The 27854-nt window shown below is 36.6% G+C and overlaps 4 protein-coding genes, 1 non-coding gene and 1 pseudogene across 6 annotated transcripts; 3 read left to right on the forward strand and 3 right to left on the reverse strand.

Moving 5' to 3' along the window:
- Nucleotides 1-77: 77 nt before the first annotated feature.
- Nucleotides 78-150, reverse strand: TRNAA-AGC. The gene has a single exon. It is a non-coding gene; the product is annotated as a tRNA-Ala (tRNA).
- An 834-nt stretch (nt 151-984) lies between these two features.
- Nucleotides 985-6167, forward strand: LOC125200643 (formin-like protein 5). Its single transcript, XM_048098339.1, has 6 exons — nt 985-1535; nt 2570-3224; nt 3312-3984; nt 4072-4271; nt 4779-5014; nt 5100-6167. The coding sequence occupies exons 1-6, from the start codon at nt 1389-1391 to the stop codon at nt 5955-5957; spliced, it is 2769 nt and encodes a 922-aa protein (XP_047954296.1). The 5' UTR covers nt 985-1388; the 3' UTR covers nt 5958-6167.
- A 1270-nt stretch (nt 6168-7437) lies between these two features.
- Nucleotides 7438-9452, forward strand: LOC125213260 (annotated as a pseudogene).
- Nucleotides 9453-11029: 1577 nt separating this feature from the next.
- LOC125201534 (probable histone H2A.1) lies at nt 11030-12206 on the reverse strand. Its single transcript, XM_048099690.1, has 2 exons — nt 11920-12206; nt 11030-11466 (listed from the first exon to the last, which is right to left on the reverse strand). The coding sequence occupies exons 1-2, from the start codon at nt 12106-12108 to the stop codon at nt 11254-11256; spliced, it is 402 nt and encodes a 133-aa protein (XP_047955647.1). The 5' UTR covers nt 12109-12206; the 3' UTR covers nt 11030-11253.
- Nucleotides 12207-18615: 6409 nt separating this feature from the next.
- Nucleotides 18616-20846, forward strand: LOC125202430. Of its 2 annotated transcripts, none has more exons than XM_048100824.1 (3): nt 18616-18848; nt 19000-19659; nt 20048-20846. In XM_048100824.1, exons 2-3 carry the CDS (start codon nt 19029-19031, stop codon nt 20677-20679), a joined length of 1263 nt encoding a protein of 420 aa, XP_047956781.1. In that variant the 5' UTR covers nt 18616-18848; nt 19000-19028; the 3' UTR covers nt 20680-20846. The 2 variants fall into 2 exon arrangements, with proteins under 2 accessions (XP_047956781.1, XP_047956780.1); XM_048100823.1 differs by having other exon boundaries at nt 18769-18848; nt 18973-19659.
- A 2939-nt stretch (nt 20847-23785) lies between these two features.
- Nucleotides 23786-26361, reverse strand: LOC125219675 (putative anthocyanidin reductase). The gene is made up of 6 exons (XM_048121723.1): nt 26173-26361; nt 25206-25376; nt 24798-25018; nt 24545-24704; nt 24195-24405; nt 23786-24118 (listed from the first exon to the last, which is right to left on the reverse strand). The coding sequence occupies exons 1-6, from the start codon at nt 26282-26284 to the stop codon at nt 23965-23967; spliced, it is 1029 nt and encodes a 342-aa protein (XP_047977680.1). The 5' UTR covers nt 26285-26361; the 3' UTR covers nt 23786-23964.
- Nucleotides 26362-27854: the final 1493 nt, after the last annotated feature.

Here is a 27854-nt window from a genome sequence, read left to right on the forward strand (position 1 = left end):
TTAGATGACTCGATGATAGCACTTAAAAACCTAACAATAACATAAATACTAACCTTTAAAAAACTAAAATGGGAGAATGGAGATGCGGGGTATCGATCCCCGTACCTCTCGCATGCTAAGCGAGCGCTCTACCATCTGAGCTACATCCCCGTGATGTTTCACAATCTTTTGTTACTTTATACAATAGTAAACTAAATTTGTTCATTATGCCAATATGTTAGTACCAAGTTTTTATTTTGTTCTTGTTTTTATATGGTTGAGTTTGGGTCGGATTTTTATAACCATCAATAATTAACAATATAGTTTATAATATTGGTCTTACTTTAATTTACGATTGTGTTTTAATTTTCTCAATTTTCATAGCGTATCTATTATAGTCTTTTACCAATTTTTGAAAGTCTTCAATTAATAGCCTTTAGTTCACCTCCACCACCACTAAGTTGTTGCCGCTCATATTTCCTCCATAATATGCATGTTCGTTTTCTTGTCGCTAACAATTTCGTATTATATGCAAATAATCTTTTAGTTCGATTGTTCCAAGTTAAGAGTTTTCTTAACGAATAAGATATATGTTTGACAAAATTATTTTCATGTCGATGCCAAAAACAATCTAACTTGCATGATTTTTCCATGTCGATGCCAAAAACAATCTAACTGGCATGATTTTCCCATCTTACTTATAGTTAATTACTAGTCGTAGTCCAGCTAACAAGGAATACTATTAGTACTCATATTATAGGAGTATATAAACTTTAATTTCTATAAATTCAGTTATTATTATAAGTCAAAACATAAGTCCATGGCATTCTAGAGAGGAACAAAGATCAATACTAGTCCTTGCCATTATAAATATAGTATTTATATATAGTACTAGAAAATAAAAGTTAGGAAATCAATTAGACATGAATGACCAAATATTCTAAAAGATCTAATTATAAAGAATTAAATTAATCTTAGGAGGAAAGAATTTTCCAGGTCAACTCACGCGGTAGGCTGCCCATTTCTCCCTTCCTTTTCTTCTTCCTCTTTTCCACATTATAACGCAGATCCGATGTAAAAAGCAAGGATTTTTTCTTATTCGATTCAACTTTTTATCATCTATTGATTGCTTCAAGGAGTACCTTTTCTTGTTTTTATATCCTGTCAGCCTTGTTAGATTGCGCCGCCTTTCCCCAGTGCGATTTGAGCTTATCTTTGTGGAATCTTTGAGGTGTGGCATCGGAATCGTTGAGAAATATTGAGTTGGGTTGGTGTATCTGTTGCAAAGATTCGACCTTTGAAGTGTTTCCTGCGGAGTTTGGCGGTTTTAAATAGAAAAAGACTCGTTTTCTCGCTTTTGTTTCTTTGTTGGGAATGTGTTATGAGAAGGATTGTGTGTAGCTGGGGAGATGAAGATTCAAGAAAGGAAATGGGTGTTTTGGTTTGTGGCTTTTGCTGTGCTTTCAGCTGTGGTTGTAGCTCAAAGCAGGATGGAGGAAGAAGAAGATCCTTTGGTGGCCTATCTAGTAGAATCAGGGCTCATAAATCTGGAAATGGTATATATATAGCTCATGCTCTTCTTTGAGTTTGGTTTCATGTTTATACATAACATGTGTGATATATGGTTTTTAAATTTATGTTGTGGCTTTTGAGTTTTGTGTGAAATGTGCATAAGTGTCGTGGTCTTTTTTTTTTCTGATGATTTGGAGTGTTACTTTATGATTTATTGGTGTTGTAATACTTCACTGTCGTTTGGACCGCGTTACTTTTGAAAATCAGCCTAGATTGATGGATTATACTATAGCCTAATCCATTGTTACTAAAATGGATTGCAACGTTGGGATGTCTCAGTGCTATAATTCTATTATTTGAGCTAATTTGGCTGGATTTATATCCCATTAGAAGGTAGGCTTGGAAAAGATAAAAAGACTCAATCATGAAAGAAAACACCCCCTATAGATATTAATGTGTAATCAAGGGGATTTTTGTGAAGGGGGTGGGGTATTTATCAATGTAAGCACACTGGTTTGATGAGTGAAAGCTTTCCAAACTATCCCTTTACCTCACTTCTAACTTCAGTGTGGGTATCTTGTGGCTTTTGAGTTCTTTGTGAAATGTGCTATAGCCAATAGTGCTGTGGTCGGTTTTTCTGGGGATTATGGAAATGTTACTTTGTTATCTTGTTGGTGTTGTAATACTTCACTGTTGTTTGGACCTATGTATCCTTCATCAGGGCATTTACATTTGAAGATTAGCCTAGATACATAGATAATACTATAGACTAATCCATTGTTACTAAAATAGATTGCAACTTTGATAATCTCTACTATATTTGCTATTTTTGCTTGGTTCCTATTCCATTAAAAGGCACGTTTGGATAATACTATATTTTTCTCTTTCTAGAAGCTTTTGATCGTTGTTATGAGTATATCTTCTATGCTGAACTGTTACTTAAGCATTGAACTTTCATCTTCTTCAGCGTTTCCTATCGGTCGTTTACTCATTTATTCTAGTTTCCACAAGAATTTTACTTGTTTGTAACACATACTGCACATCCATTATGCAATATCTGATGGTATTCGTACTGCAGGGTGAATTACTAAACGAAAATTGTCGGCCTCAGTTGAAACTAGCACAAAAAACTTTACAAGATCTTGAACTTGTGAGTGGTAAATCTTCGAGAACGCAAATGCACCAATCTGTCAGTATCTTATTACCTCAGGTTCATCAACTCCTTATAGATTGTGCAAGAGGGAAAAGTATCGTGCTTCATAATGTGGAAGGAGAAAAGAGTTTTGGTTCTCGGTATACCAAGTACTTGAAATTCATGTTCGACCTGCCCTGGTCTTCTACGAGACGCAAGCTAGCTCAGACTCCTGGAGAAGCACCCGCTCCATCGCCAACAAGTTTGTCACCAAGTCCAGCACCTTCAGTTCCTCTACCTCCGACTATTATTCCATCCAGTCCTCCTCCCGTCATTCCATTTTTCCATCCGGATGTAAACTCCAGTTCACCGCCAGCTTTGGATGAACAAACTTCTCCAGGTGCTTCTAACCAACAGTCGAGCAATGATAAATCCCACAACAGAACTGTTGTTATTGCCGTCGTGGTAACAGCTTCAGTGACGCTTGTCATTGTTGTGGTGCTCTTTATCTTCTGTCGCAGATGCTGCGGGATTGGTCCTGGGCGGGGTAAAAATGACGAGAGGCCTCTTCTCAGCTTAAGCATAAGCGACTACTCTATTTGTACGATATCTTGTTTATCTACTACATCATTTTAAATCTCGTATTGCACTCGCTCGTTGTTTACTCATTTACTTTCGACTTCTGCAGCCTCTCCACAGATGTCATTCGGTCTAGGAAGTTCCGTGGATGAACAAAAGCTCGGTAATCAGTCATTCAATACTAAAGTAAACAATAACAGAGTTGGTGGAAACTACTATGGAGAATCACATACTCTAAGCAATTCGAAATACGAGATCCCATTGGAAGTCAGGAATGGGGCTGCTACCAACTTAGCTGGAAACTCTTTGATGTATGAACCTGATTTACTTCCATTGAGGCCACCCCCCGGAAGGCGAGATTCTAAACGACATCCGGCCAATAGTGCTGCTACTCCTGCTCCTCCTCCACCCAATGTCCCACCAATGAAATCCACTGCTGGTGCACCTCCTCCACCACCTGGACCGCCTCCTCCACCTCCCATACCTCATGGTGCAAACGCTGGCCCTCGTCCGCCACCTCCACCTCCTATTCTGTCCGGTGCCAAGGCTGGTCCACCGCCACCACCACCTCCAGGTCCTGGTGGCCCTCCACCTCGGCCACCACCTATTGGCTTCAAACCCCCTCGACCTGAGCCTCCCGGACCAAATCCTCCATCAGTTTCAACTCAAGAAACCGAGGCTGGTAGTAGTAAAACTAAACTGAAGCCATTCTTCTGGGACAAAGTGCTGGCTAACCCTGATCATTCGATGGTTTGGCATCAGATAAAATCCGGTTCCTTCCAGTAAGTGTAGTTTCCTCCATCGTTACTCACATTCTTGATTATTTTATGCTAGGCCCATCTTATAAATGTAAATTTCGTTACGAGCAGGTTCAGTGAAGAGATGATAGAAAATCTATTTGGCTATGCTCCTGCAAATAACAAGACTGGAGCAAAGAAAGAGTCCTCGTCCCAAGATGCCGCACCACAATATATTCAATTAATTGACCCCAAGAAGGCACAGAATCTGGCGATTCTACTTAAAGCGTTGAATGTTACTACAGAAGAAGTTTGTGATGCACTAGAAGAAGGTATGTTTTTCCCTTGCCATTCTACTTAATTTGATTTTTTTTGTCTGCCTAAGACGTATCGTCTAATTTTTTGGCAACATCTCGGCACTCAACAAACGGGAACTCCTGACATTATTATAAAATCTAGAAACTCTGAAGACAAGAAGCTTTGCTTATATTAGGGCCTTGTAGAAAATCGAGCCCTTTCTACATTTTTTATTCATCATGTTTAGTTTTTCATGGTACTTGAAATGATCACGTCATTAAAATCTATCCCGAGTTACCACATGCTTCACTTTACGTGTCATCTCGCCAAGTAATGATATTGATTGAATACATATGAACTTAGGTCAGAGCTTGCAAATTGTAATCGTTCAGTTCTCTTGGCGGTCAATCGCGTGTATTTATTTATTTATTTATTATATAGATAGGTAGCACATGATCACAATGAAGATGTTTCTTGAAGTATGGATTTCTGTCACTGATTCCACATCATTAAAAGTATTGCTGACCTTTTTGACTGAACAGGTCACGAGCTTCCTTCGGAACTAGTTCAAAATCTACTAAGAATGACACCTACATCCGACGAAGAACTGAAACTGAGGCTCTATGCCGGCGAGCTTTCTATGCTGGGTCCCGCAGAGCGGTTTCTGAAAGTGTTGGTTGATATTCCATTTGCATTTAAGAGGCTAGAATGCTTGCTTTTCATGAGCACTCTTCAAGAAGAGATGACGACGCTAAAAGAATCTTTCGCGGTTTTGGAGGTGAGAAAAATGAGTCAAATCTCGATCGCTGCACTTTATTGTTCATATTCATCAAATCATCGTGTATATTTGTTCGCGTGTTCAGGCTGCTAGTTCCGAGCTGCGACAAAACAGATTGTTTTTCAAGCTTCTGGAGGCCGTTCTCAAAACCGGGAATCGTATGAATGACGGGACTTTCCGTGGCGGTGCGCAAGCGTTCAAGCTCGACACGCTTCTCAAGTTAGCAGACGTGAAAGGAACAGACGGAAAAACTACACTTTTACACTTTGTCGTCCAGGAAATAATCCGTTCCGAAGGCGCAAGAGCTGCACGAGCAGCGAAAGAGACGAGGAGCATGTCCAGCGTCAACTCTGATGACTCGGCCGAGGATCCCTCTAGCGAATCCTCGGACGAGCATTTGAGGAGCCTCGGCCTCCAGGTGGTCTCCGGCCTGAGCAGCGAGCTCGAGAACGTCAGGAGGGCCGCGCTACTCGACTCCGACAGCTTAACAGGAACGGTTTCCAAGCTCAACCACGCGCTGGATAAAGCTCGTAACATCCTGAAATCAGAACTGAAGAACATACCTCCAGAAAACGGCTTCCATCAGACGCTGAGGAGCTTCGTGCAGAACGCTGAGGTCGACGTGACTTGGTCGCGCGAGGAAGAGAAGCGGATAATGGCGTTAGTGAAGAGCACCGCGGACTACTTCCATGGGAACTCCGGGAAGGACGAGGGGCTGAGGCTATTCGTCATTGTTCGCGATTTCCTCATAATTTTGGATAAAGTATGCAGAGAAGTGAAAGCTGCGCCACTCAAGCCGAGCAGAGCGCCAAGGAGTGGAGATGCAACGGCAGCTGCTCCTCCTGATCCGCGACAGGCTGCTGCAGCGGATCCTCGACAGCGACTTTTCCCGGCCATCGCTGATAGGCGAGTAGATACGTCGAGTTCAGACGACGAAGCGTAGAAATGTAGGTACGAGCTCCGAGCATTGGCACTCTACCATGTTTTTGGGCAAGGTTGGAGTTGGAAATATATGATCCTACACCTCTTTTTAACTACTCATTATTCTTTGTTACTTTCTCTGTTTTGTTTATAGTTCTTCCTTTTGATTTGTTATTGACTTTGATTATTCTGAAGTAGCCAGTAAATTATTCTACAAACTTGCTGATTTTTATTTTTTTTGTTTTTAGACTGAATATTTCTCAGTTTAATAAGTACTATTTGGAATACAAACTTCTAAGAGCACTCCCAATGCACTCGGCGTTAAATCCGGCGTTTTATCGCCGATTATCGCCGAAAATTCGCCGGCAATGGGGAGGAATCGGCGATAATCCGGCGTTAATTCTACCGAATTAACGCCGAATCCCGAAAATTCGCCGGATTATCGCCGGATTATCGCCGACCACTGTGGGCGATAATCCGGCGATAAAAATAGTTTTTTTTTTTTTTTTAATTTCCCCCCCTATAAATTTAAAATTTAATAATTAATTTAAAATAATTTCCCCCCTATTTTTTTTTTTAATTTTCGTCGTTGTAATTTTTTACTCGTGTTTAATACTACGAACTTTATTACTATTATTTGTCTTGTCTTATAAATTAGCTAGCTTTATTATATACAAAAATAAAACAATTAAATTAGTAATGATCTAAAAATGAAATGTTGAGTTAGGGAGAAATAAGGGAGAAACCATTGGAGCAGTTGGCTAAAAACTGAGGATAAATTTTGGTGCTGATGTGGCGCTGATGTGGCAGGAGTTAGAGAGAAATAAGGGAGAGCATTGGGAGTGCTCTAAGCTATCAAAATAAGCTCCAACAATTTATAAACGTTCTAAAAATAGTTAATTCTAATCAAACTTATTTCCACAGAACCAATAAGAGTTCCGGTAAATTTACAAAAAAATTATATATCTCTAACTCTAAAGTGATGGTTAGTGTATTTTTAGGTCATACCTAAAATGATAACATGACACTAAACTCAAATCTTATAATATGACCTAAAACTGCTTAATTATGACGTTTCGTATTTTTGATTAATTATTGACTATTAAATCATCTAATCCAATGGCTAAGATTTGGGTCGTATTTCTGGATTTAAACACATACAACAATACTTATTTTGATCATCTCCCCTCTTCAATCATTTATAAGTATATATCTCTAACTCATAATTCTCTTCGATAAATTTATCTCCAACTCTTGATTGAGTTAATTCTCTATGATGTCCTGTATAATCAATTATTCACACACTTTGGCAACTTATTAATAATTTTAATGATCATTCTCATTTTCAAAATGAGTAAAGATTCATTGACAAACATTGTATACACATGCATTAATAAATACTGCCAAATAAGTATGTATGTAAAATTTTAAATAATTATTTACAACATGCATTAATTTCATTAAACCAATCAAAAGAATTCAATTATCGCTTGGTCTGAAAAATGTGGTACATTGAGAGACGAACAAATTGTGTGTTTAGACGTGAACAGTCTCATTCCCAAATCCCAATTTTTTCCCTTTCCTAACTATCAATCTCACCTGAAGATGAGCAGAAGGGGTGCTGTATCTGCAATCGATCTCGTTCATGGAAGAGGATTTCTCAATCGATGGTCTCGTAAAACGGGTATTCTCTCTCCTCCACCCTCTCTCTCTTCTCTTCCAAGGCTTTTCAACCTAAGCGGCGCACAATAGATTTCAGTGTTGTTAAAGAATTAGATGATGCTATTAAATTGTTTGGAGAAATGAAGAGTATGCGGCCGGAGCCTTCTATTCGAGTGTACAACAAACTTATGAGTGTTTGTGTAAAGATTGAGCAGTATTCTTTTGCACTTAACATGTTCGATGAAATGCTTCACATGGGTTTCCCTGTTGATATCTACACTATGAGTATTGCGGTTAACTGTTGCTGTCACTTGAAAGAAATATACTCTGGTTTTGCTATAATGGCCTTCTTTTTTAAGAGTGGTTACCAACCAGATGCTGTGACAATCAGCCCTCTCATTAAAGGATTGTTTTTAGAGGGTAAGGAGGCCGAAGCTGTGAAATTATTCCAAAAGGTTCTGGATCTAAAAGTTTCTGAACCTAATTTTGTTATGATTCTGCACTTGATTGATGGGTTATGCAAAGCTGGACAGGTCATTGCGGCATTAGAAAGTTGTGGGTGGAGACCCAACGTTTGGGCTTATAGCACATTAATTGATGGGTTTTGTAAGGGTGGAAAGATGGATGACGCTTTGCAACTTCTACCTAAGATGATTAGCAAAGGTATTTTACCTAATGTTGTCACATATACTACCATGATTAAGGGACTATGTGACAATGGTACGCATACCGATGTTCGAGACTTATTGAATGAAATGGCCAATTCAATGATATCTTTGGATGTGCATACTTTCAGTATATTGATTGATGCATATTGCAAGGAAGGGAAGATGGAAGAGGCTACAAATGTATTGGAAATTATGACGCAACAAAACATTTCTCCCAATGTGGTCATATATAATACACTTATTGATGGATTTTGTATGAAAGGTGAAATAGATAAAGCAAAACAGTTACTTGATTCCATGGTAGAGATAGGCTTAAAGCCTGATATTGTTAGCTATAATAGCTTATTAAATGGATATTGCAACAAGGGATGCGTTGATGAAGCTTGGCTTCTTTTTCTTGAAATCCCTAGTAAAGGTTTGGTGCATAATACGCATACTTATACCACCATGTTACATGGATTATCTAGTAAAAATAGATTTGTTGAGGGCCGGAAACTTTTCAAGGATATGGAAGCCCAACATGTACATCCTAACTTGCATACTTACACTATATTGTTGGATGGGCTATGTAGGAATAGGGAGATTAATGAGGCTGTTTCATTGTTGCGCCTGATTGAAGATAAAGGATTTACCCCTGACGTAGTCACGTACGGTGCTCTTATAAATGGATTATGCAAAAATGGAAAACATGGCATTGCAAGACTTCTTTCAATAAACTTCCTTCAAATGGTGTACAACCTAACGTTCATATATATAATATGATCATTGGTTCATTTTGTCAAGAACGGTCTTTCGAGGAGGTAAAACGTTTGCTGGTAGAGATGGAGGGTCGCGGGTGTGGACCTAATCGTGTAACATACAATGTCATCATCAGGAGTCTGCTAAAGCAAAATGAGGTTGACAAGGCAAGATCATTCATGGAAGAAATGCGTGAAAAGGGATTCTCAGCCGATTCTGCAACTTCCTCGATGCTAGATGGAGATGATTTTTTCCTCAAATTGATGAAGGACCTTGCGCCCTAGTAATTTGTATCCTATTCCTTATCAAGTGGAGATTAGTGATATTATCACCATTCTTTATGCATACTAATACCGTACGATCTCGAACTTATTTTTGGTCATTCAGTTATTGTCTTTTTCAAGAGATTTTAATCTGAAACTTATATTGAAACTGCTGATTTTAGTTAACTTCTTTGTTACTTAAATTTCACCACTCTTTATGCCTTTGCTAAATTTCAGTTATTGTCTATTCATATCGAGGCATCCAAAAAGTTAACATTTCAAGAGATTTTAATCTAAAACATGTATTGTTTCCAATTCCACGCATGCTTCGTTGTTTCTAGTGCAGGGCGAGGAATGATGCAGCCTAAGAGGTTTATGTCTCGGAGCTTCAAGCCGGATTCAATTTTTTGTATGAGTTCCTTATTGCTGTTGCGTGATGCAATTGAACATGCGACTATTATCAGAGTATATTTGTTTTCATTTTTCAAAACTTGTTATATTTGGATGAGCTAAACGGTTAGTTGTTGAGGATTCTATCTGCATTTCTGTATTTTGGTAACTGTGAGAATTCATTCTCATTTTGTGCTTCTACATGACTCTGATTCTGTCAAACTATTCCGGCTAGAGAACTTTTTTAAGTTTATAGGAGTAATATTTAATAAGTTTTTAAAATATTCAAGAAATTCAAAAAATGCAATAAAAGAACTAATTTTATGTGTAGTCCAGCTCAATTCACTTATGAAATGGGCCTAGTTGAGCTAGGTCTAGGTTTATTGATTGATATTCAAACCAACCCAACCCAACCCAACCCAACCCAACCTAACCTGCTTCGTCTGTTGGCTTGATCAAGCCGATCCTCAAATTATCGGCTCGAGGTAAGCCTGTATCGGGCCGAGCTGACACAATTCGTTTGACACTTCTAAAATTGGATAACTTTATTGCTACTTTATTCATAAATGTATAATGAAAAATTGTTAAGTAGCTAAAGTGTGTCAGTATTCTATGTTGCTACTTTATCCAATAAGTTCTTTTAAGTTTAAGTAGTTTATAAGCTCTTTAAGTTTGAAATATCCTAATAATATGGGTACAAAAATATTCGGTTGATTTTATAAGCTCTTTAAGTTTAAGTAGTTTATAGGTTATTTAGGAGGATTGGAGTAAGAGTTTGCATTTGGTCATATTCCTATCTAGGAGATTATGAATTCTTCAATAAGTATTTGGAACACAAACTTCTAAGCTATCAAAATAAGCTCCAACAATTTATAAACCTTCTAATAATAGTTTATTCTAATCCAACTTATTTCCACAAAATCCAATAGGAGTTCAGTGAATCTACAAAAATAATTATATATCTCTAACTCTATATTCTCTTCAATAATTTATTAGAATATATCTCTAATTCTTAATTGAGTTAATTCTCTATGATGTCATGTATATTCATTTATTCACACATTTTGACAACATATTAATCATTTTAATGATAATTCTCAATTTCAAAATATACGTCTGTAGTACAAAAGAGTGATCATTGAATGGCACTTACATTTTTATCATTTAAAAATATTATTAGAAAGATGATGAAGATTAGAACTTTGACACATTTAATGTCGAATATTTAGTTGATTTTGATATTTCCCAAATTCATTCATAAATGCTAAAACCAAAAACATTATAAACAAGTCATTCAAATCCCACCCCACCATTTTAGTAACCAACGTCAAAATAAAACCAAAACAAAGCAAACAAAGACTACCAAAAGAGGATTAAAAATGTAGCAGAATTTGATTTCATAAACTTTCAAGAATGTAACTTTTCTCCATTACTATTAGCTAAACCAAGAAAAGAAGGGATTGGGATTCCAGCCACCCATTTACAAAGACTGAATGCAAAGAAAGATCCGGTCAGTTCACTCCCTACCAACTGCATCTAAACACAAAACCAACACACTGTAGAAATGCTACTAAAGTAATTCCGCTTAAACTCCAGCCTAATCCTCATCGGCTGCAGAGGGCTTCGACGATCCAGTCTTCTTTGGGAGCAGCAGGTTGTGGATATTGGGCATAACTCCGCCGTTGGCGATGGTGACATCTCCGAGAAGCTTGCTCAGCTCCTCGTCGTTCCTCACAGCCAGCTGGATGTGTCTCGGGACAATCCTCGTCTTCTTGTTGTCCCTCGCAGCGTTTCCAGCCAATTCAAGAACCTGAAATCGAATGCAAATTATTCATAAATCACGCCATGAATGTTCCAAACCCAGAATTTAGAACGATGTTAAGCTTAATTCAACATTTAGAGGGATGGTTTCAAACCCTAAATTTTGGGGATTTTCAAAGATCGAGAAAATTGAATACACCAAAGAGATGCCGAGTAATGAAAATCATGAAATCGAAGGATCCAGGAGCCAAAGTTTACGCCGGGTGAAAGAAGGTAAAACAGAATTCAAACCCTAAAATTTGGGGATTTTCAGAAATCGAGAAAATTGATTGCACTGGAAAGACGGTGAGTAACAAAAATCATGAAATCGAAGGATCCAGGAGCCAGATTTCAAACCGTAGTAAAGCAATTTCAGCTAAAAACTGGGAGAAAAGGGGGAAAAATAAAAATTCAAAGCCCTAGATTCAGAAACAGAGGTGAATCGAAAATTGAAGATAATCACCTCAGCTGCGAGGTACTCGAGGACGGCGGCGAGGTAGACAGGAGCGCCGGCGCCGACGCGCTCGGCGTATTTTCCAGCCTTGAGAAACCGAGCGATACGACCGACGGGAAACTGGAGACCGGCCTTGCTGCTTCGAGATGTGGCCTTCTTGGCCGCTCCGGATCCCAGCGTCTTTCCACGACCCGCCATTGCAATATCTTGGTGGTTTGAGAGAGAATTGGAGAGATGGAGAGAGAGGTTTGCTAGGCGGAGGAGAAGAGATTCAGCCAATCGATGAATAGAATTTGCGGTGTGTGAGAGGTTTATATAGTGATGGGGAAATGCATATGAGCCAATCAATAAGCTGTGAGCGGATCGTGAATTGTGACCGTCGATAAGCATTGGGATGGACGGATGGATTTGGAGATGGTTGGTGACGCGGGATAAATTTAACCGCCTTTGGAATAAATTTATTTGGTATTTTTTCAAATTTTTGGATTTGCGTTTACTATCCGCGGCGGGATGCCCTCAACCGTTTAAAAATAGAATACTAGGAGTATTTTAAATGAATTTATATAAGTACATTAAGTTTTACTCGGATTTAAAATAGAAAGAATTATAGTAGTAGTAATGAAACAAGGAAGTGATAGATTAAATTTATAATTAGATTTTCTTGTTGGTTTCATAAAATTGTTTACTTTTTTCATTTATGATGCTAAAACACACTTTCTAGGATGTTGTTTGTCACCATTATTATCTATTTGTATGAGTATTGATATCGTCTTGTATCCTTTCGTCATGTGACAATACGTGGAAAAAATCTAGGTATAAAAAATAATGTACAATGTTTTTTTATCTAATTAGATGATGGCGACAAAATAATAAATATAATTTCTCTTTCATCGTTCGAATTATCTCTTTTTGTAGAGCCGCTAAAGTTCGTTGACCGGAGGGCAATAACAAAATTTCTTCAACTGAATCGCGAGGTTTCATTATTTCATGGCATGGGATGTCAATCCCAACACAGTACAAATGCTAATAGTCCATATGTTCAATGTATTAGTATATTCAAATGATGTACTCATGAGGCAGCACTCGATGTTACATAGTATTCCCTCCGTTTCTTCATAGTCCACCATCCATTATTTAATTTAAATATTTGAGTATCTAAAAACATTTTTACAATATGAAAATACATTAAAATATAAAAATTACATAATTAAATCCTAAAAAATAAAAAACGTATAATTAAAATCCTAAAAATAAAAATACATAATTAAAATCCTAGAAAATAAAAAAATAAATAATTAAAATCCTACAAATTAAAATTACATAATTAAAGGCTAAAAAACAACCCCTTGAAAGACTAGTCCTCTATCCCTAATGTTCTTCGGAGACCCCGTACCATTGCAACATGTGAATCAAGTTGATTGGGAGTCATTCGAGACCTATCAGCCATATTGAGTTGAGCCAAGAGAGTCCACACGAGTTGGTGGGGGGTTAAGGTGGCACAAAGGGAGCGGGAGCGGGGGCGGATGGAGTCGCGGCACGACGGCGATTGGTTGTCGCCTTCTTCCTTCCTAACGGCCGAAGTTGGGAACTGCTCGGGCAGGCGTCGGGGCTACCTAGGTTAGTTGCGGCAAGCTGGCTAGCCACCTCATCCTCGCCGGCGTTAGATAGGGATACCGACCTCGACCGTTTCCTAGAGGAGCTGGAGGAGGATGTTACCCACCCTTATACTTCTGATGATGGCGCACCTCCTGCCAAGAGCTGAGGTACTTAAACGGTTTGTAATTAAAGGATTGGTAGGTCGCCAAGGACGTAGTGATGATGTCGAGCTCGCTCTTGCCGTTCCCCGCCGATCGTTCTTCCTAGAGGTAATTCCTCTGGAACTTTTAGATTTCGTCGTTGGCTCTGAAGATGGCACTGCGCACTATACTATTATTGCGATAGATGGTTCCATCCGGCCGGTTTTCATTATACCGACAAGTGACGCGCCACCAAAATCTATCCCCACTTTGGTTCGTGCCAACATCCGAATCTTCGGAGATAATCAAATAGGCTTTGAATAACAACTCCATCTCCGCTGAAGTGTACGGGATGCGGACACCACGAGTAGGAGTAGGAGTAGGGTCGGTAAGGTCGGTAGCCACCCAGAACTTGAGAACCTTGGTTTTGAGGAGGGCCGAGAATTACATTTCCAGACTAGGGAATGGTTGTGAGCCGAACCATTCGTGGTTCCAACAGCCGGAATCGGAGGGCTGATCGCCAGAGCCAGACATTTTTTTTGTAAGAGTGAAAGATTGAGAATTGATGAGAAAATTTAGATGAGAATTGTATAGTGTGGTGGAAATTTTTTTGTGTGGAAGTGGGGGTATTTATAGATAAAAATGTGAATTTTGGGAAAAATAAATTGAAAAATAAATTAAAAGTGGGGAGAAAACGGATATAATTTATTGGAAAGTAGGAAAATATTTTTTTTATTTAAAAACGATTTTTTAAATTTAAATCGGATTTTTTTTAAAAAAATAATAAAAAAAGAAATTGACCAATTTCGTGCCGCCACGTCAGCATGCTCAGCGGCACAGACGAGCTCGATGCAACGAGCAGCGCCGTGCCAGCGGCGGGAGTGTAGCGGAGGACACAGCGGTGCCGCGCCGTCGGCACGGACGGCGTCTGTCCCAGCTTACACCACTGTGGATGCTCTTATCTACCCACTTAACAATATTTCTTAAATTCCGGGAAGATTAACACTCCATATACAATTAAAACTCGCGACGAGTCAAAGTGAGATTGTCGGAGTATTTTGATTAACTTTCTCATGAGATTTCACTATCTTTGGGCATTGAATGACCCTAGCTAAGTTCTGCATACGTCTGCAAATATGAGTCTCATTATTTCCAGCGCGAATTTTATAAAATGTTAAGATTAGCTAGTGAGAAAAAGACGGTGGAATATATGTCTCACTTACATGTACTTAGTTTTGAATGAAATGTGAGTGAAATAAGTTAGTGAAATGTGAGACGTATATATCATTTATAATAAAAGTGAATCGAGACTCGTATTTGCAAATATACCGAAATGGAAAAATAGGACTACTATTCGCATACATAGAGAGTATAACGATTAATCGCTTAAGGTGGTGGTTGGTTTCCTAGATAAAATAGTATACAAGATGTAATTTAGAATTGAGTTATGAGATTATTTTAGTTGGAGGGATTTAGCTATGACTAACTATCCATGATTATCCATTTAAAATTGAATTTTATTAACCAAACACACTACATATTTAATCCCGATATTCAATAGAATTAGATTAACTTAATCCCGATATTCAATACAATTAGATTAAGTTAATGTTTGACTTTCATTCCAAATCACGATGATCACAAAAGAAATTACCACCTTCGTCCATAACTAGGCCTCCTACTCTTACTTTTTCAATCTAGTTCATCCATAAAAATTAGTTTCTATAAAATACAAAATTAGTTTCTATAAAATATATATTAATAGTGATATTTTCAGTTTAAATTAAAACTTCTTAAGCTCATCTCTGTCAGTCCAGTCTTAGCCCAAGTTTTATTATCTTTTTAAGGTCCAAACAGAACACTCCTAATAAAATGAACTCCCGATTTTGGGCCTAACGCAAACTATGCTTTCAGCCCAACACTAACTCACTAATCCTTTGTTCGCCATTATTAACTGTCCCATTTTAAAATCGAAATGTATTTTAGGAAATAAGAGTGAAAAAAGTTAATGAAACATTAACATATAATAACATACCATTTAAAATTACAAAATGAAACATTTGATGAAAGTCAAACATACTATAATTGTTGGGGTCTAAAAAAAATTCATACATTCTTATACGATGATTTAAACATTCCAAGATGTGAATAATAAGATTTTTTTCTTAACACTTAAGGACTCGTTTGATAAAAAAAGATGAGATATGAGAAGATATGTAAAACAAGATAAGAAATACGGGCTTCATGTTAAGATATGCAAAGATGTGATTTTTTTCCGTTATTGTTTGATAGAAAATAAATTATCTAAATTTGTATTGTATATTAAATAACATGGCTTAACTTGACAAATTGGTGGGATATATAAACAAGGTTAATGTTATAATTTTGGTAAGATTAGATAGGGCCCTGGTTTTATATTAGGCTTTGAGTTAAGCTTAACTATGATATCAAACAATTAGAAATGTCCATATGTAATTCTCTATCTTGGTATTACTAACTTATCAAATATGTCATTCGTAGAATAATTAATTTACATTTTTACTGAAGAGGAAGCAAATAAGTTATACTTATAATCGATATCCTTCTTAATGATTAATGTGGACATGAAAGATATCACTTTTTATTGAGACGCGAAAATCATAAAATTCAACTCATTTTTATCATCTTTTTATCAGCAATAACTATGCATGCTATGTTCTTACATTTATGACTCACGTATTTGCCCATCTTTTAGTACTTCTTCTGATAAATTTAATGCAAGAAACCCAAGAAAAAAAAAATATTTAATGTAATATCCCAACTTTAATCGATGAGTGTGGGACCAGTAATTTTAGTATATTATTATCTCCATTAATTTCATTGCCACTTTTACTCTTTCTTTTATCCCAAAGTTGAAAAAGTTACATGGAAATCGGTGTTCAAATCAAATGTTATTATTAGTACTTCCTTTTCACACATTTCGATTTGTTTTTGGAGTTTGGTATTCATTGTTCTTTTCCACCGAAGCTCGACAATTTATGATCTATTTTGGATCGACTAAATAGTATTTTCATCATGTGATTTTTTTTATAAAAAAATCTCAAATTGATATATTTGATATTTATTTATTTATTTTTTATAGATTCAAGAGAGGTAGTGTTTTTAGCCAATCTAAGTGAAAGTTGTGCTCCACTGACGATCTGGAGACACTGCAAATTTTTCATTTTTTCTTAAGGAAAATTATAGCGAACAAGTGGGGAATATTGCGTAGTATATTTTTATATTTTTTGAATGAGGTTTCATTACTTTAACAAAAAATTACTGCATTTATCTGTTCCGGAGAAAATGTTGCATTTAGTGGATGACACAAGATTTTAAGAAATGATATTTTAGTACTATAAAAATACAAGAAAAAAAAAATTAATAGTCCAAATGCATTATTACATAGTATATCTAGTCAATCACCACTTAGAAAATGACAAAAAAGAGAAGAAGAAAAGGATAGCTACTATTTCTGCAAATTGAATAGACATACAATTAAAATTATATTCTTTATTCATTAAATAGAGATATACATACCTTAGTTGAACCTATGTATTAATTGAGAGAGAAAATTTGGTTGGTTGCATTAATAATTCTTTACTTAATTTCAAAACTGAAAATGCAATATTTTTTGTAAAATAAATAAAAATAAAAATGTGATATTTTTTCTAAGTGATATTTTTAATAATTATTTACTTTACTTGTTTCAAAAAAAAAAGTGATATTTTCTCTAAGTGATATTTTTAATAATTATTTACTTTACTTGTTTCAAAAATAAAAATGTGATACTTTCATGAAATAAATAAATATAAAAATATGACATTTTCTCTAAGTAACATGGAGTATTTTATAAGACAACGATTACAATTGGCAATGCCATAGTAGGAAATCTTGAGGAAAAATTAATAGACTTAAATTAGAAAAAAAAAACTCATGTGTTATTAATCTATCTGTAGTACCATAAATATGGACCACTTGATGAAGCAATGCATCACAGTGTCTTCAATTATACTATGTCATAGATATAAGTTTGAATCTGATTAATTTAATCATCAGGGGATTAATTTAATCATTAGAGTTTGAATTAAGTATTGCTTAAATTCCAATTTTAGCTTATTTATTACAATTAATATATAGTATGAACTTAATTTATCGAAGTCTCTGATGTTAATCATGGAGTACTATTTGAAAGAAACAAAATATAAGTATATATATTTTTGAAGTAGAATGATGACGGGGGTGAGTGGTGAGTGGGGGCATTTGCCTCTCGTGGTTGAATGCATGCTATTCGATCGCTACTTAGTAGTAATTAAAAATGATAAATGATAATGTAGAGAATCATTCAATATAAAAAAATTTAGATAGTATTGTATGAAACATAATATACAATGGATTATCGTTTTTCAATAATAAAACCTTTTCTATATCGATATAGCGTAAATTTAGTACACCGTCTCATATCTATTTATATTGTTATATCGTAGTTCTACAACGAAAAGTCGTTTAATATATCTAGACACTAATCACGTCAACTTTTTTGTTATCCACCTCACAATTCAGACGATAACTCAATATTTTGTCGCTAGTATATGTCAACCAGGACATAAATCAACATTTCCCCAAAATTAAAAATCTCTAAAGAAAAAATATAAACCGACATTACTTTTTCTACAAACATCGAAAATCGAGAACATCCGACTTAACATAATCAACCCAAATATACTAATCCATGCCAATTCAGGATAATTTTCTTTACATTAATCATTTAAATTTTCGGTTATCCACCTCATAGCCCGAAAGCTAACTCAGTACACCACCGCCAGAACATATTAAAGCACGACATAAATCAACATTTTCCTAAAATCAAAGATTTTTATAGAGAAAACACAAACTAGATAAATTACCCCATAGAGCACAATAGAAACCGCCGGTTCTGGTTCTGTGAAAGACGAAACTAATAACCGCGAGGGTTAGAAATTTTTGAAACGAGAACCGGAGCGGCCAGTGGACGACAAAGATCTCCCACCATGCAAATCCAAAACTGGGAGTAACTGGTTCTTCAAAAGCAAGAGTGAAATTCATTACACTGAGCCATTGAATTCAAATTTGAGGTGAGCTGCATTAAAGACAATCCACAGTCTACTTCACCCACCACCCTGCATCACTGACCCACCACCATAGGTAGTATCTGCACCTCTTCTTTCTGCAATCCAGTTATTTACTGCGCCCAACCCTTTTTATTCATCTGTCATCATCTACAAAGATTCTCACTTCTCCCCTCATTTTCCCCCAAATTCAATTCTAGGTCACCTCAATTTCGTGTGAATTGCAGCAATGTTGATGAATTGAATTGATTTCGGAATGGGGGAGAAGAAGAAGAAGGATACGCCGGCGACGGTGTGGTTCTCCCTGAAGAAGTCGCTCCACTGCAAATCGGAGCCGTCGGATGTCCACAATCCGAAGACGAAGAAGCAGCTGAGCTCAATCCTGACGAGGAAATCCGGCAGATCGGGCTGCTCGAGGTCGATTGCGAATTTGAAGGATGTGATTCACGGCAGCAAGAGGCACCTCGACCGCCCCCCCAGCTGCAGCCCTAGATCCATCGGGAGCAGCGAGTTTCTCAACCCGATTGCTCACGAGGTCATTCTCAGCAACACGAGGTGCGAGCTGAAGATCACCGGCTTCGGCGGCGGCGGTGGCGGCGCCGCCGCCGGAGAAAACGGCGGTGGGTCGACGTATGTTGGGACGCTGAGGCCCGGGACGCCTGGCCCCGGAGGCCACCCCACGATGCATTACTTCAATCCTTCGTTTAGGAACTCCGCGACGCCGCCGAGGAAGGCGGCGGAGAGGGAGGGGCTTCCGCCGCAGAAACGGCCCTCTTTTGAGAAAGACGGCGGCAACGGCGGCGGAAATGGCGTGACGTGTCACAAATGTGGAGAGCATTTTTCGAAGTGGGAAGCTCTTGAGTCGCATCACCTTTCCAACCATGCTGGTAATTCCCTTTTCCTTCTTCGAATCTGTGTTGAATTAAATTCTCTTCTGCTTTCTTTATTCTTTATCTTCATTCTCTCCCAAAAAGTGTGTCTGCTTTTTGAAGGAGAACTGGAGATTTAGCCCTCAATTTTAAGAAAAAGCAGAGAATGTTCCAAATTTTGGTTACAATTTGTTCAATTAGCCCTCAATTTGTAGAAAAATCACAGAATGTTGGAAATTAGGGTTACAATTTTGTTCAATTAGCTCTCAATTTTGAAGAAAAGGCAGAGGTCTGCGTTAAAAAGTTGGAACCCTAGATTTTTTTCTTCAATAACCTGAAACCAAAAGAGGGGAAAGAAAATGGATTTGTTTCATAATGTAATTAACATAGCTATGGTGTTTTACAGTGACAGAGCTAATAGAGGGGGATTCATCAAGGAAGATAGTAGAGATAATCTGCAGATCAAGCTGGCTAAAAACAGAGAGCCACTGCGTAAGAATCGACAGGGTTTTGAAAGTCCACAATATGCAGAAAACCCTAGCTCGATTCGAGGACTACCGGGAGAGCGTCAAGGCGAAGGCGAGCAAGCTCCCGAAGAAGCACCCTCGCTGCCTGGCCGACGGGAACGAGCTCCTAAGGTTCCACGGCACCACACTAACTTGCTCCCTCGGCCTGAGCGGCTCGTCGAGCCTCTGCATCTCCGAGAAGTGCAGTGTGTGTCGCATCATCCGGGAGGGGTTCTCGACCAAGAGAGAGCTCAAGGGTGGGGTGGGAGTGTTCACGACCTCCACGAGTGGGAGGGCGTTCGAGTCCATTGAGATCCCGAATGAGGATCCTGGTGTTAGGAAGGCGTTGATTGTGTGCAGGGTGATCGCGGGGAGGGTGCACCGCCCTCTGGAGAACATCGGGGACATAGCCGGGCAGACGGGGTTCGACTCGCTGGCGGGGAAAGTTGGGCTCTACTCCAACATTGAGGAGCTTTACTTGCTCAATCACAAGGCTTTGTTGCCTTGTTTTGTGGTTATTTGCAAGAGCTGAGCAATCCCAAAATATCATAATTGACATTGTTGTTTAGCAAGATTTTGGTTTTGAGGTTTGTTGCATTGTTTGATGATATGTGTATAGCATTCTGCTTATAGTTGTGATGAGCAGCAGCTTGTGTTATGATTGTTGGATTCACTTGCATTGAAAAGCCTTTCTAACTAGTTGGGATTTGTTACCTTTGTTTTTTTTTTTCCAAGTTTACACGTTAATTTTTGTCCTAAATATATAATCAAAATACAAATTTAACAAAACGTTCACTTTTTGAAAAACAGTTTCATACCAAATGAAATTCTTGTCGGAGTTACGGTTCCGTAAAAAAACTAATGGTCATGCCACTATGTAAATAGCGTTGACCGTTAATTTTTTGACGGAACAGTAAAAAAAAGGACTACTCAGGTGACATTTTCATTTGTTATGGATTTGCTTTTCAAAAAGTGAAAGTTCAAATTTTCATTTGGCCAAATTTTAAAAAAGGACTACTCCGGTGATATTTTCATTTGTTATGACAAATACTCTCTAGAGTCTAGACACTATAAAACAAACACTAGATGTTTTACATAGAATTAGAATTGAACACTTTGAATAGCAAAAATCAAACGTTAGATTATTCTCGGAGAATAGATGAATGCCGTCACAGACAAAATGATCTCAAAATATCACGAAGTAAATCCGAATTGAATTGCCTAAGTCCAGTACTAGCTAGGTGAGCACCAACCCTAGTTCTCTCTACCAAGAAAATTACACCATTTACAATAGGAAGACAAATTGGATGAACATAGGTACTAAAAATCCATAAAGTTAATGTAGCTTTTATACATGCACACCAACCAACTTGGCCTAGTCAAGTCATTGTCCCTCTCGTTACTTGAGAGTTTGAGACGTATATAATTTTGGATGTTAGTCCATGTGATTAATAATTAAATGGGTCTCTCTTGAAAACGATGAGAATTAATTTTTTGTCATGTGTTTGTAGTGACTATAGAGCAACAAATGCATTGGGGAAAAGGAAATGAAATAGTTATTGCAAAGGCATGTGGTCCTTGTAGAATTAGTTGGGTGGTCGAGTTCGAAATATAGAACCAAAAATCTAGAAAAGAACAAGTATTGCCATGTGGCCCTTGTCTATGCAATGTTGTTTTTGTCTCACTCACCCTTTTTGAACTCTCACCCTATTTACCCTTTTTCTCTCACACACATATATCCAGTGGCGGAGCCAGAATTTTAACGACGGGGGACCCAAATTACCATTAAAATTTGTTAAGTGTGTTCAGTGCTAACGATGCGGAAACAACTTGAACAAGAGCAACATAAAAGCCTCGCGTGACAAATGGATAATGGAAAAATTAATTAGTGAATATATTTTTAGAGCATGGCACATATTTTACTACTAATATTTTATGAAATATTTTTACTAATGTATAAATCAAATAAAACATAACCGAATACTTATAAAATAGAAAAAGATAGATTCCAAAATATCAAAATTTTCCACTTTACGTAACTCACCTAACACAATTTTTCTTAATCTTCATGCCGAAAAGAAACGTCTCCATGGACTATGGGTTTATCTCGAAAATGATCCCTGTACTTTAAAAATATCACCAGTAGTCCCTGGACTAAGGGTTAATATAAAAAACGGTCCTTTTGCACTGTTTTGAGATGAAAATTGCCCTTTAGAGGGATTTTGGGGGGTTTGGATAATTTGATCTTTTTACACTTTTAACATTTTAAATCTGATATTATTTCAAAATTATCATTCTTCTTCCCTTTTGTCATCCTTCACTTTGTTTCTTTATTTCAATATTAGATTTAATTTTACAAAATTAAATTTTAGATTTCAGTTTTTAAATGATAAAAGGGGAGAAAAATGATAATTTTGAAATAATATCAGATTTAGTACATAACTGGAATAATATCAGATTTAAAATGTTAAAAGTGTAAAAAGACCAAATTGCCCAAATCCCCCAAAATCCCTCAAAAGGACATTTTCGTCTTGAAACAGTGCAAAATGTCTGTTTTTGATATTAACCCTTAGTCCAGGGACTACTGGTGATATTTTTAAATTCCAGGGACCATTTTCGAGATAAATCTATAGTCCAGGGACCATTTTTTAAGTTCACTCAATAGATTCCAAAATATCCATTACTATGGAACGGAGGGAGTATAAAATAGAAAAAAAATAGATTCCAAAATATCAAAAAAGCCCAAGTGGGGTTCAAACATGGTACCCCATGAACAAGAAGGCAGAGTTCTACCCAACTGCACTAGTGTTACAAAATGTTAAAGCTACTTAATTATATTATATACTTCCCCCGTCTCATAAAGATTGTCCCATTTTTCCATTTCGGTTCGTTCCACAAAGTTTGTCTCATTTCACTTTTTACCATTTTTGGTAGTGGACCCCATATTCCACTAACTCATTCCTACTCACATTTTATTATAAAATAAAACTAATATATAAAAGTAGGACCCATATTCCACTAACTTTTTCAACTCACTTTCCATTACATTTCATAAAACCCGTGCCCGGTTAAAATGGGACAATCTTTGTGGGACGGAGGGAGTACTAAATAAGCAAATGGGTGAGGGGCTCAAGGGGCCCCCTGGCCCCACCGTGCCTCCGCCCCTGCATATATCGACCAGACCCGTCGATTCTGTGAGCCGATGCGTTGTTCGGTCAATTTAAGCAAATTGAACCACCGGTCTAAATATTTGTATTCATACATTTTTAAACAGAATTTGTTTTTACAAGAACAACTATTTTTAATATATTAATTATTTTTATATATTTGTCTTTAAATTTTAAAACTTTCGTCAAAAGCAAACTTTATAATTTGCATGTAATTATTGAACTATTGGTTTATTGACTTATTCTGATTCATCAACCAATGAAAAGATTCTGATGTATGATTTGGTGATTTAGTTATGTGGAAGTACAGTCGCACGTTAACTAAAAGACTGTCACGTTGTAGGTAACGAAACGACGTCGTATTATACTACTGAATTAAATAATTTCATTTATTGTACTCTTTTCCATTTCGATTCTCATATTCCCCATTTTTATAATTTTTCCACGACAAAGAACATGAGATAGTAAAGATGACAAGGAAAACTAAAATGTCATAAATTTTTTCCATATTTTCTTATGATAAATTCGCAACAAAAGAGAAACGCACCGTTAGAATCGTGTCGACACGTTACCGATCACGAATTCACAACTCGGCCACTGATCCCGTTTCTCTACATTTGCACATATAATTTCCTCTAGTATCATCACCTTCAAAGGGGTGGTAGAAACCCACAATCCACACAGCTCTTGACAGTTTCATTGATCACATCTTCAACGCCATGCTTGTACTCAAATCCTATCTCTCTAATCTTCTTCGAAGAGATTATGCTCGGGGCTGATGAGTCCTTCGCGACGCCCTCATCCCTACAACGCGAACGAACAGAATGAATTAGAAAGTTCCAGAAACATATTAGGCTGATCTCTATAAGTAATGAGCAACCTGAGTGTAGTTGAAGAAGGATACACTTTTTTGAGGAGCTCGGTCAGTTCGGATGCTACACAACTCCGAGCACAGCATAGGTATCGCCCTTCAGCATCCGCGTGCTCCATGAGGAATACATGTGCATTGCATATGTCTTCGATGTGAACCAAAGCAATCGACCCCATTCTTGCGTTAACAGAAGAAAAAATAGGGAGAAAGTTCGGATCACCTAAACGGACCACAAAAACGTGTTGGAAAGTTATGTAACATAGTTTTTGATATTGATACAATCTTAGACATGTTATTGTGAAGTGTTCATGAGAATCTTTTGTTGCCAATATTCGATATCAGATTTGTTCAAAGATAACCTGTTAGAGGGGAAAGAAGGACTCGAAGGCTCGATGGGACTGTGGGAGTGAGGAAAGGACCACCAACAGTTGTTGTTATGACCGATATCAGGTGAATACCATTCTCCTTCGCGAACTGGAACGACGCCTCTTCTGACAAAAGCTTGGACAACGCATACACCTGAACGAAAAATTTTCACAACGCAAAAATAAGCAAGTGAACAGAAACTGAAAAAAGGATGTGTATCCGAGTGTTTGAAAACGGGATGATTACCCAGCCGCTGGCTTTAGTCTTGAGAACTTGATCAACGGGTGTCTGGGATGATTCGTCCACTACGGACACCCATTTTCCCGAGCTGTCTTTTGCGGTCAATGTGCTTATTGATGACGTGAACACAACCCTCTTAACGGTGACAGAGGCTTTTAAGCAAGATTTTAGTACATTGAGAGCGCCTTCAATAGCCGGATCTGTGATCTGTGTCTTGACGTGGTTATCTGTAAGAACGAAAAAATGCAGCGTTGTGTACGCGTCATGAAGTATGCCTAAAAGTACGAGCAACGTAGAGACTACAAGGGCGTCCACACCACATTGAACAAGTTATACATCAAATACTCAATCTATGTATTGTCAATCGAAAGTAAACGCCTCCAAACAGGGCGGAAAGGGGCAGATAGACATTACCGAGATCTTGTGTAGCAGACGACACCCGAAACTCCATCGAGGCTGAGACATGAAACACACCATCACAGCCTCGTATCGCCTCATCAAAGCTGCCATCCTCCTGCAAATCAGCCTTGAAGAGCCTCAATCTCTCCCTGCTTGGCCACACCTTCAAGAAATGGGATACCTTTTCTACAAAGAAAACATCAAAATTGCCAAAAATCAAACCTAAACCTTAATTAAAACCTTACAAATGATAGTAGTATTTACTAATATTACATAATGAATGTCTCAATGTGGCATCACCTCTTGCACAATTGTTACTCTTCTCCACTTTTATTAAGATGAAACACATTTTAATTTTGCAAAAAACACAAAATTTGAAATAATAGAAAAGTATACAAGATAGAGATGTTAGGAAAATAAACACACAAGCAATCACAAACATAAACAAAACAAACACATAAATTGTTTACCCAGTTCGATACTATGCATATCTACGTCTCAGGGCGATACCAAGCCATAAATTTTACCATAATTTCCGATCAAAAGTTACAATGAGAGAACAATTCTATATATAGGCAATATAGAGAACTCCAAAAAGAGATGATGATTATAAGTTATAGACACATAAACTGTTTACCCAGTTCGATACTATGTATATCTACGTCTCAGGGCGTACCAAGCCAGAAATTTTACCATAATTTCCGATCGAAAGTTACAATGAGAGAACAACTCTATATATAGGCAATATAGAGAACTCCAAAAAGAAATGATGATCATAAGTCATAAACACATATCACACAAATAAATCTTGAATGCCATAAATCACAATCCAAGAAACACCTATGAAATCCTCAGTTTCAGACATGATTTGATAGTTGTAATAAAACAATCCCAATCCAAAATTTTTCCATTTCTATAAGTTGCAACTATTTGTAAGAAGTGAAGGTGATGAGATGATGAATGGATTGAGGAAGAAGATAACCGGGATTGCGGAAAGTGGCATGGACAGTGCAGCCTCGTTGGAGGAGAGAGCTGACCAGCCATGATCCGATGTAGCCAGTTGCTCCAGTCACACAGTATGTCTTCTGCTCCATCTTCTTAAGATCATCAATTTCTTTTCCACTGCATTTGTACTCTTCAATTTGATTGTGTTTTTTTTAAGGAAAGATGCATTTATGTGTAATGTCTTAATCTGGAAGTGGGATATGAAAGGACAGGTGGGTCAACACACATAGGTATTTAAATTCTTGAAAACTGTTGGCTGAAGGCTGATATGGTTTAGTTATTTTATTTTCAATGTGCTATTGTGCTTCTTTTTTAATGTTTTGTGTTATATTATTTCTTTTTTATTTTGCTTGGTTAATGTGGTGAATAAAGTTGGTGATAAAGCACCACCATGTTAATTGCTTTTCTTCTATAGTTATTTAATCTTTATATTTTACAAAATAAAAAGAAATTCTGGTGTATTCAGAAGGTGCAATGAATGAACATTTTAGAAAAAACATGGTTACGCTTTTGAGTAAGTTAAGTTGCTGGGAAAGTAAAAGCAAGAAAAATAATTCCTAAAAAAATGAATCTTGGAATATGATTTCTAACAACTTTAATATGAAGATTTTAAATTTTATTTAATGATAATAATAATAATATTATAATAAGATTCTCTTAATAAATTACTTATCCAAAATTAATTATAATACTATATATAATTTTATTTATTATTATAAAGATAATTTAAATAATTGTATTAAGATTTTCTTTATTTATTTATTTATATTATTATAATCATAAATAAATATATATTAATATTATAACTGAATAAAATTTATAATTCTGAAATTTCATTTAATGCTTTGTTGATTATGTTAATTTATAGTATTACAGTAATAATATTTTACTATTAATAACAATGGAGTAGTATTTATTACCATATGATATGCAATTTAAATAATTATATTATATTTATGTAATAAGATAATAGTAATTATAATCACAATTATAAATATTATAATAATAATACAATTATTATTATTATTATTATTATTATTGTAATTATAGTTATACTCCACTCTATTAAATACTCCATCCATCTGTTAAATTTATTCAAAACAAATTCAGGAATTTAAAATTTAGTTTGCTTGGTTGATGTGTGTTGTCATATATTTTATAATTATGAGATCAATTCTCTATGGTGAACAAAGTTGGTGCTAATGCGCCAACATATTCGTTTGCTTTTCTTCTATAGTTATTTAATCTACGTATTTTACAAAATAAAAAGAAATTCTGGTGTATTTAGAAGGCGCAATGAATGAACATTTTAGAAAAACACTGTTAAGCATTTGGATAAGTTACAAAGGTTTGTTGGAAATTAGGTAGAGTAATCCATATTTAATACTACTATATTCGAGATCTTTCTTTGAAGTTAAAACATTAGTGGGCAGTCCTATATTTAGACAATATTCAATTCTATTAATTTTCTTACAAAAGAAGAAATTATATTAATAAAGAAAAAAAAATGAAAATATTACTAGTATATATTTTTATCGACCACCTAAAATGTAATGTAAAGATCAATTGAATCAACAAGAATCATCGACAATAAGTAAACAACATCCCTTATCCATGGCCTTTCCACGGCATCACGACTCACGCACTTCTGTGCAAGAT

The sequence above is a fragment of the Salvia hispanica genome, chromosome 1 (assembly GCF_023119035.1).
Source record: "Salvia hispanica cultivar TCC Black 2014 chromosome 1, UniMelb_Shisp_WGS_1.0, whole genome shotgun sequence".
NCBI lineage: Eukaryota > Viridiplantae > Streptophyta > Magnoliopsida > Lamiales > Lamiaceae > Salvia > Salvia hispanica.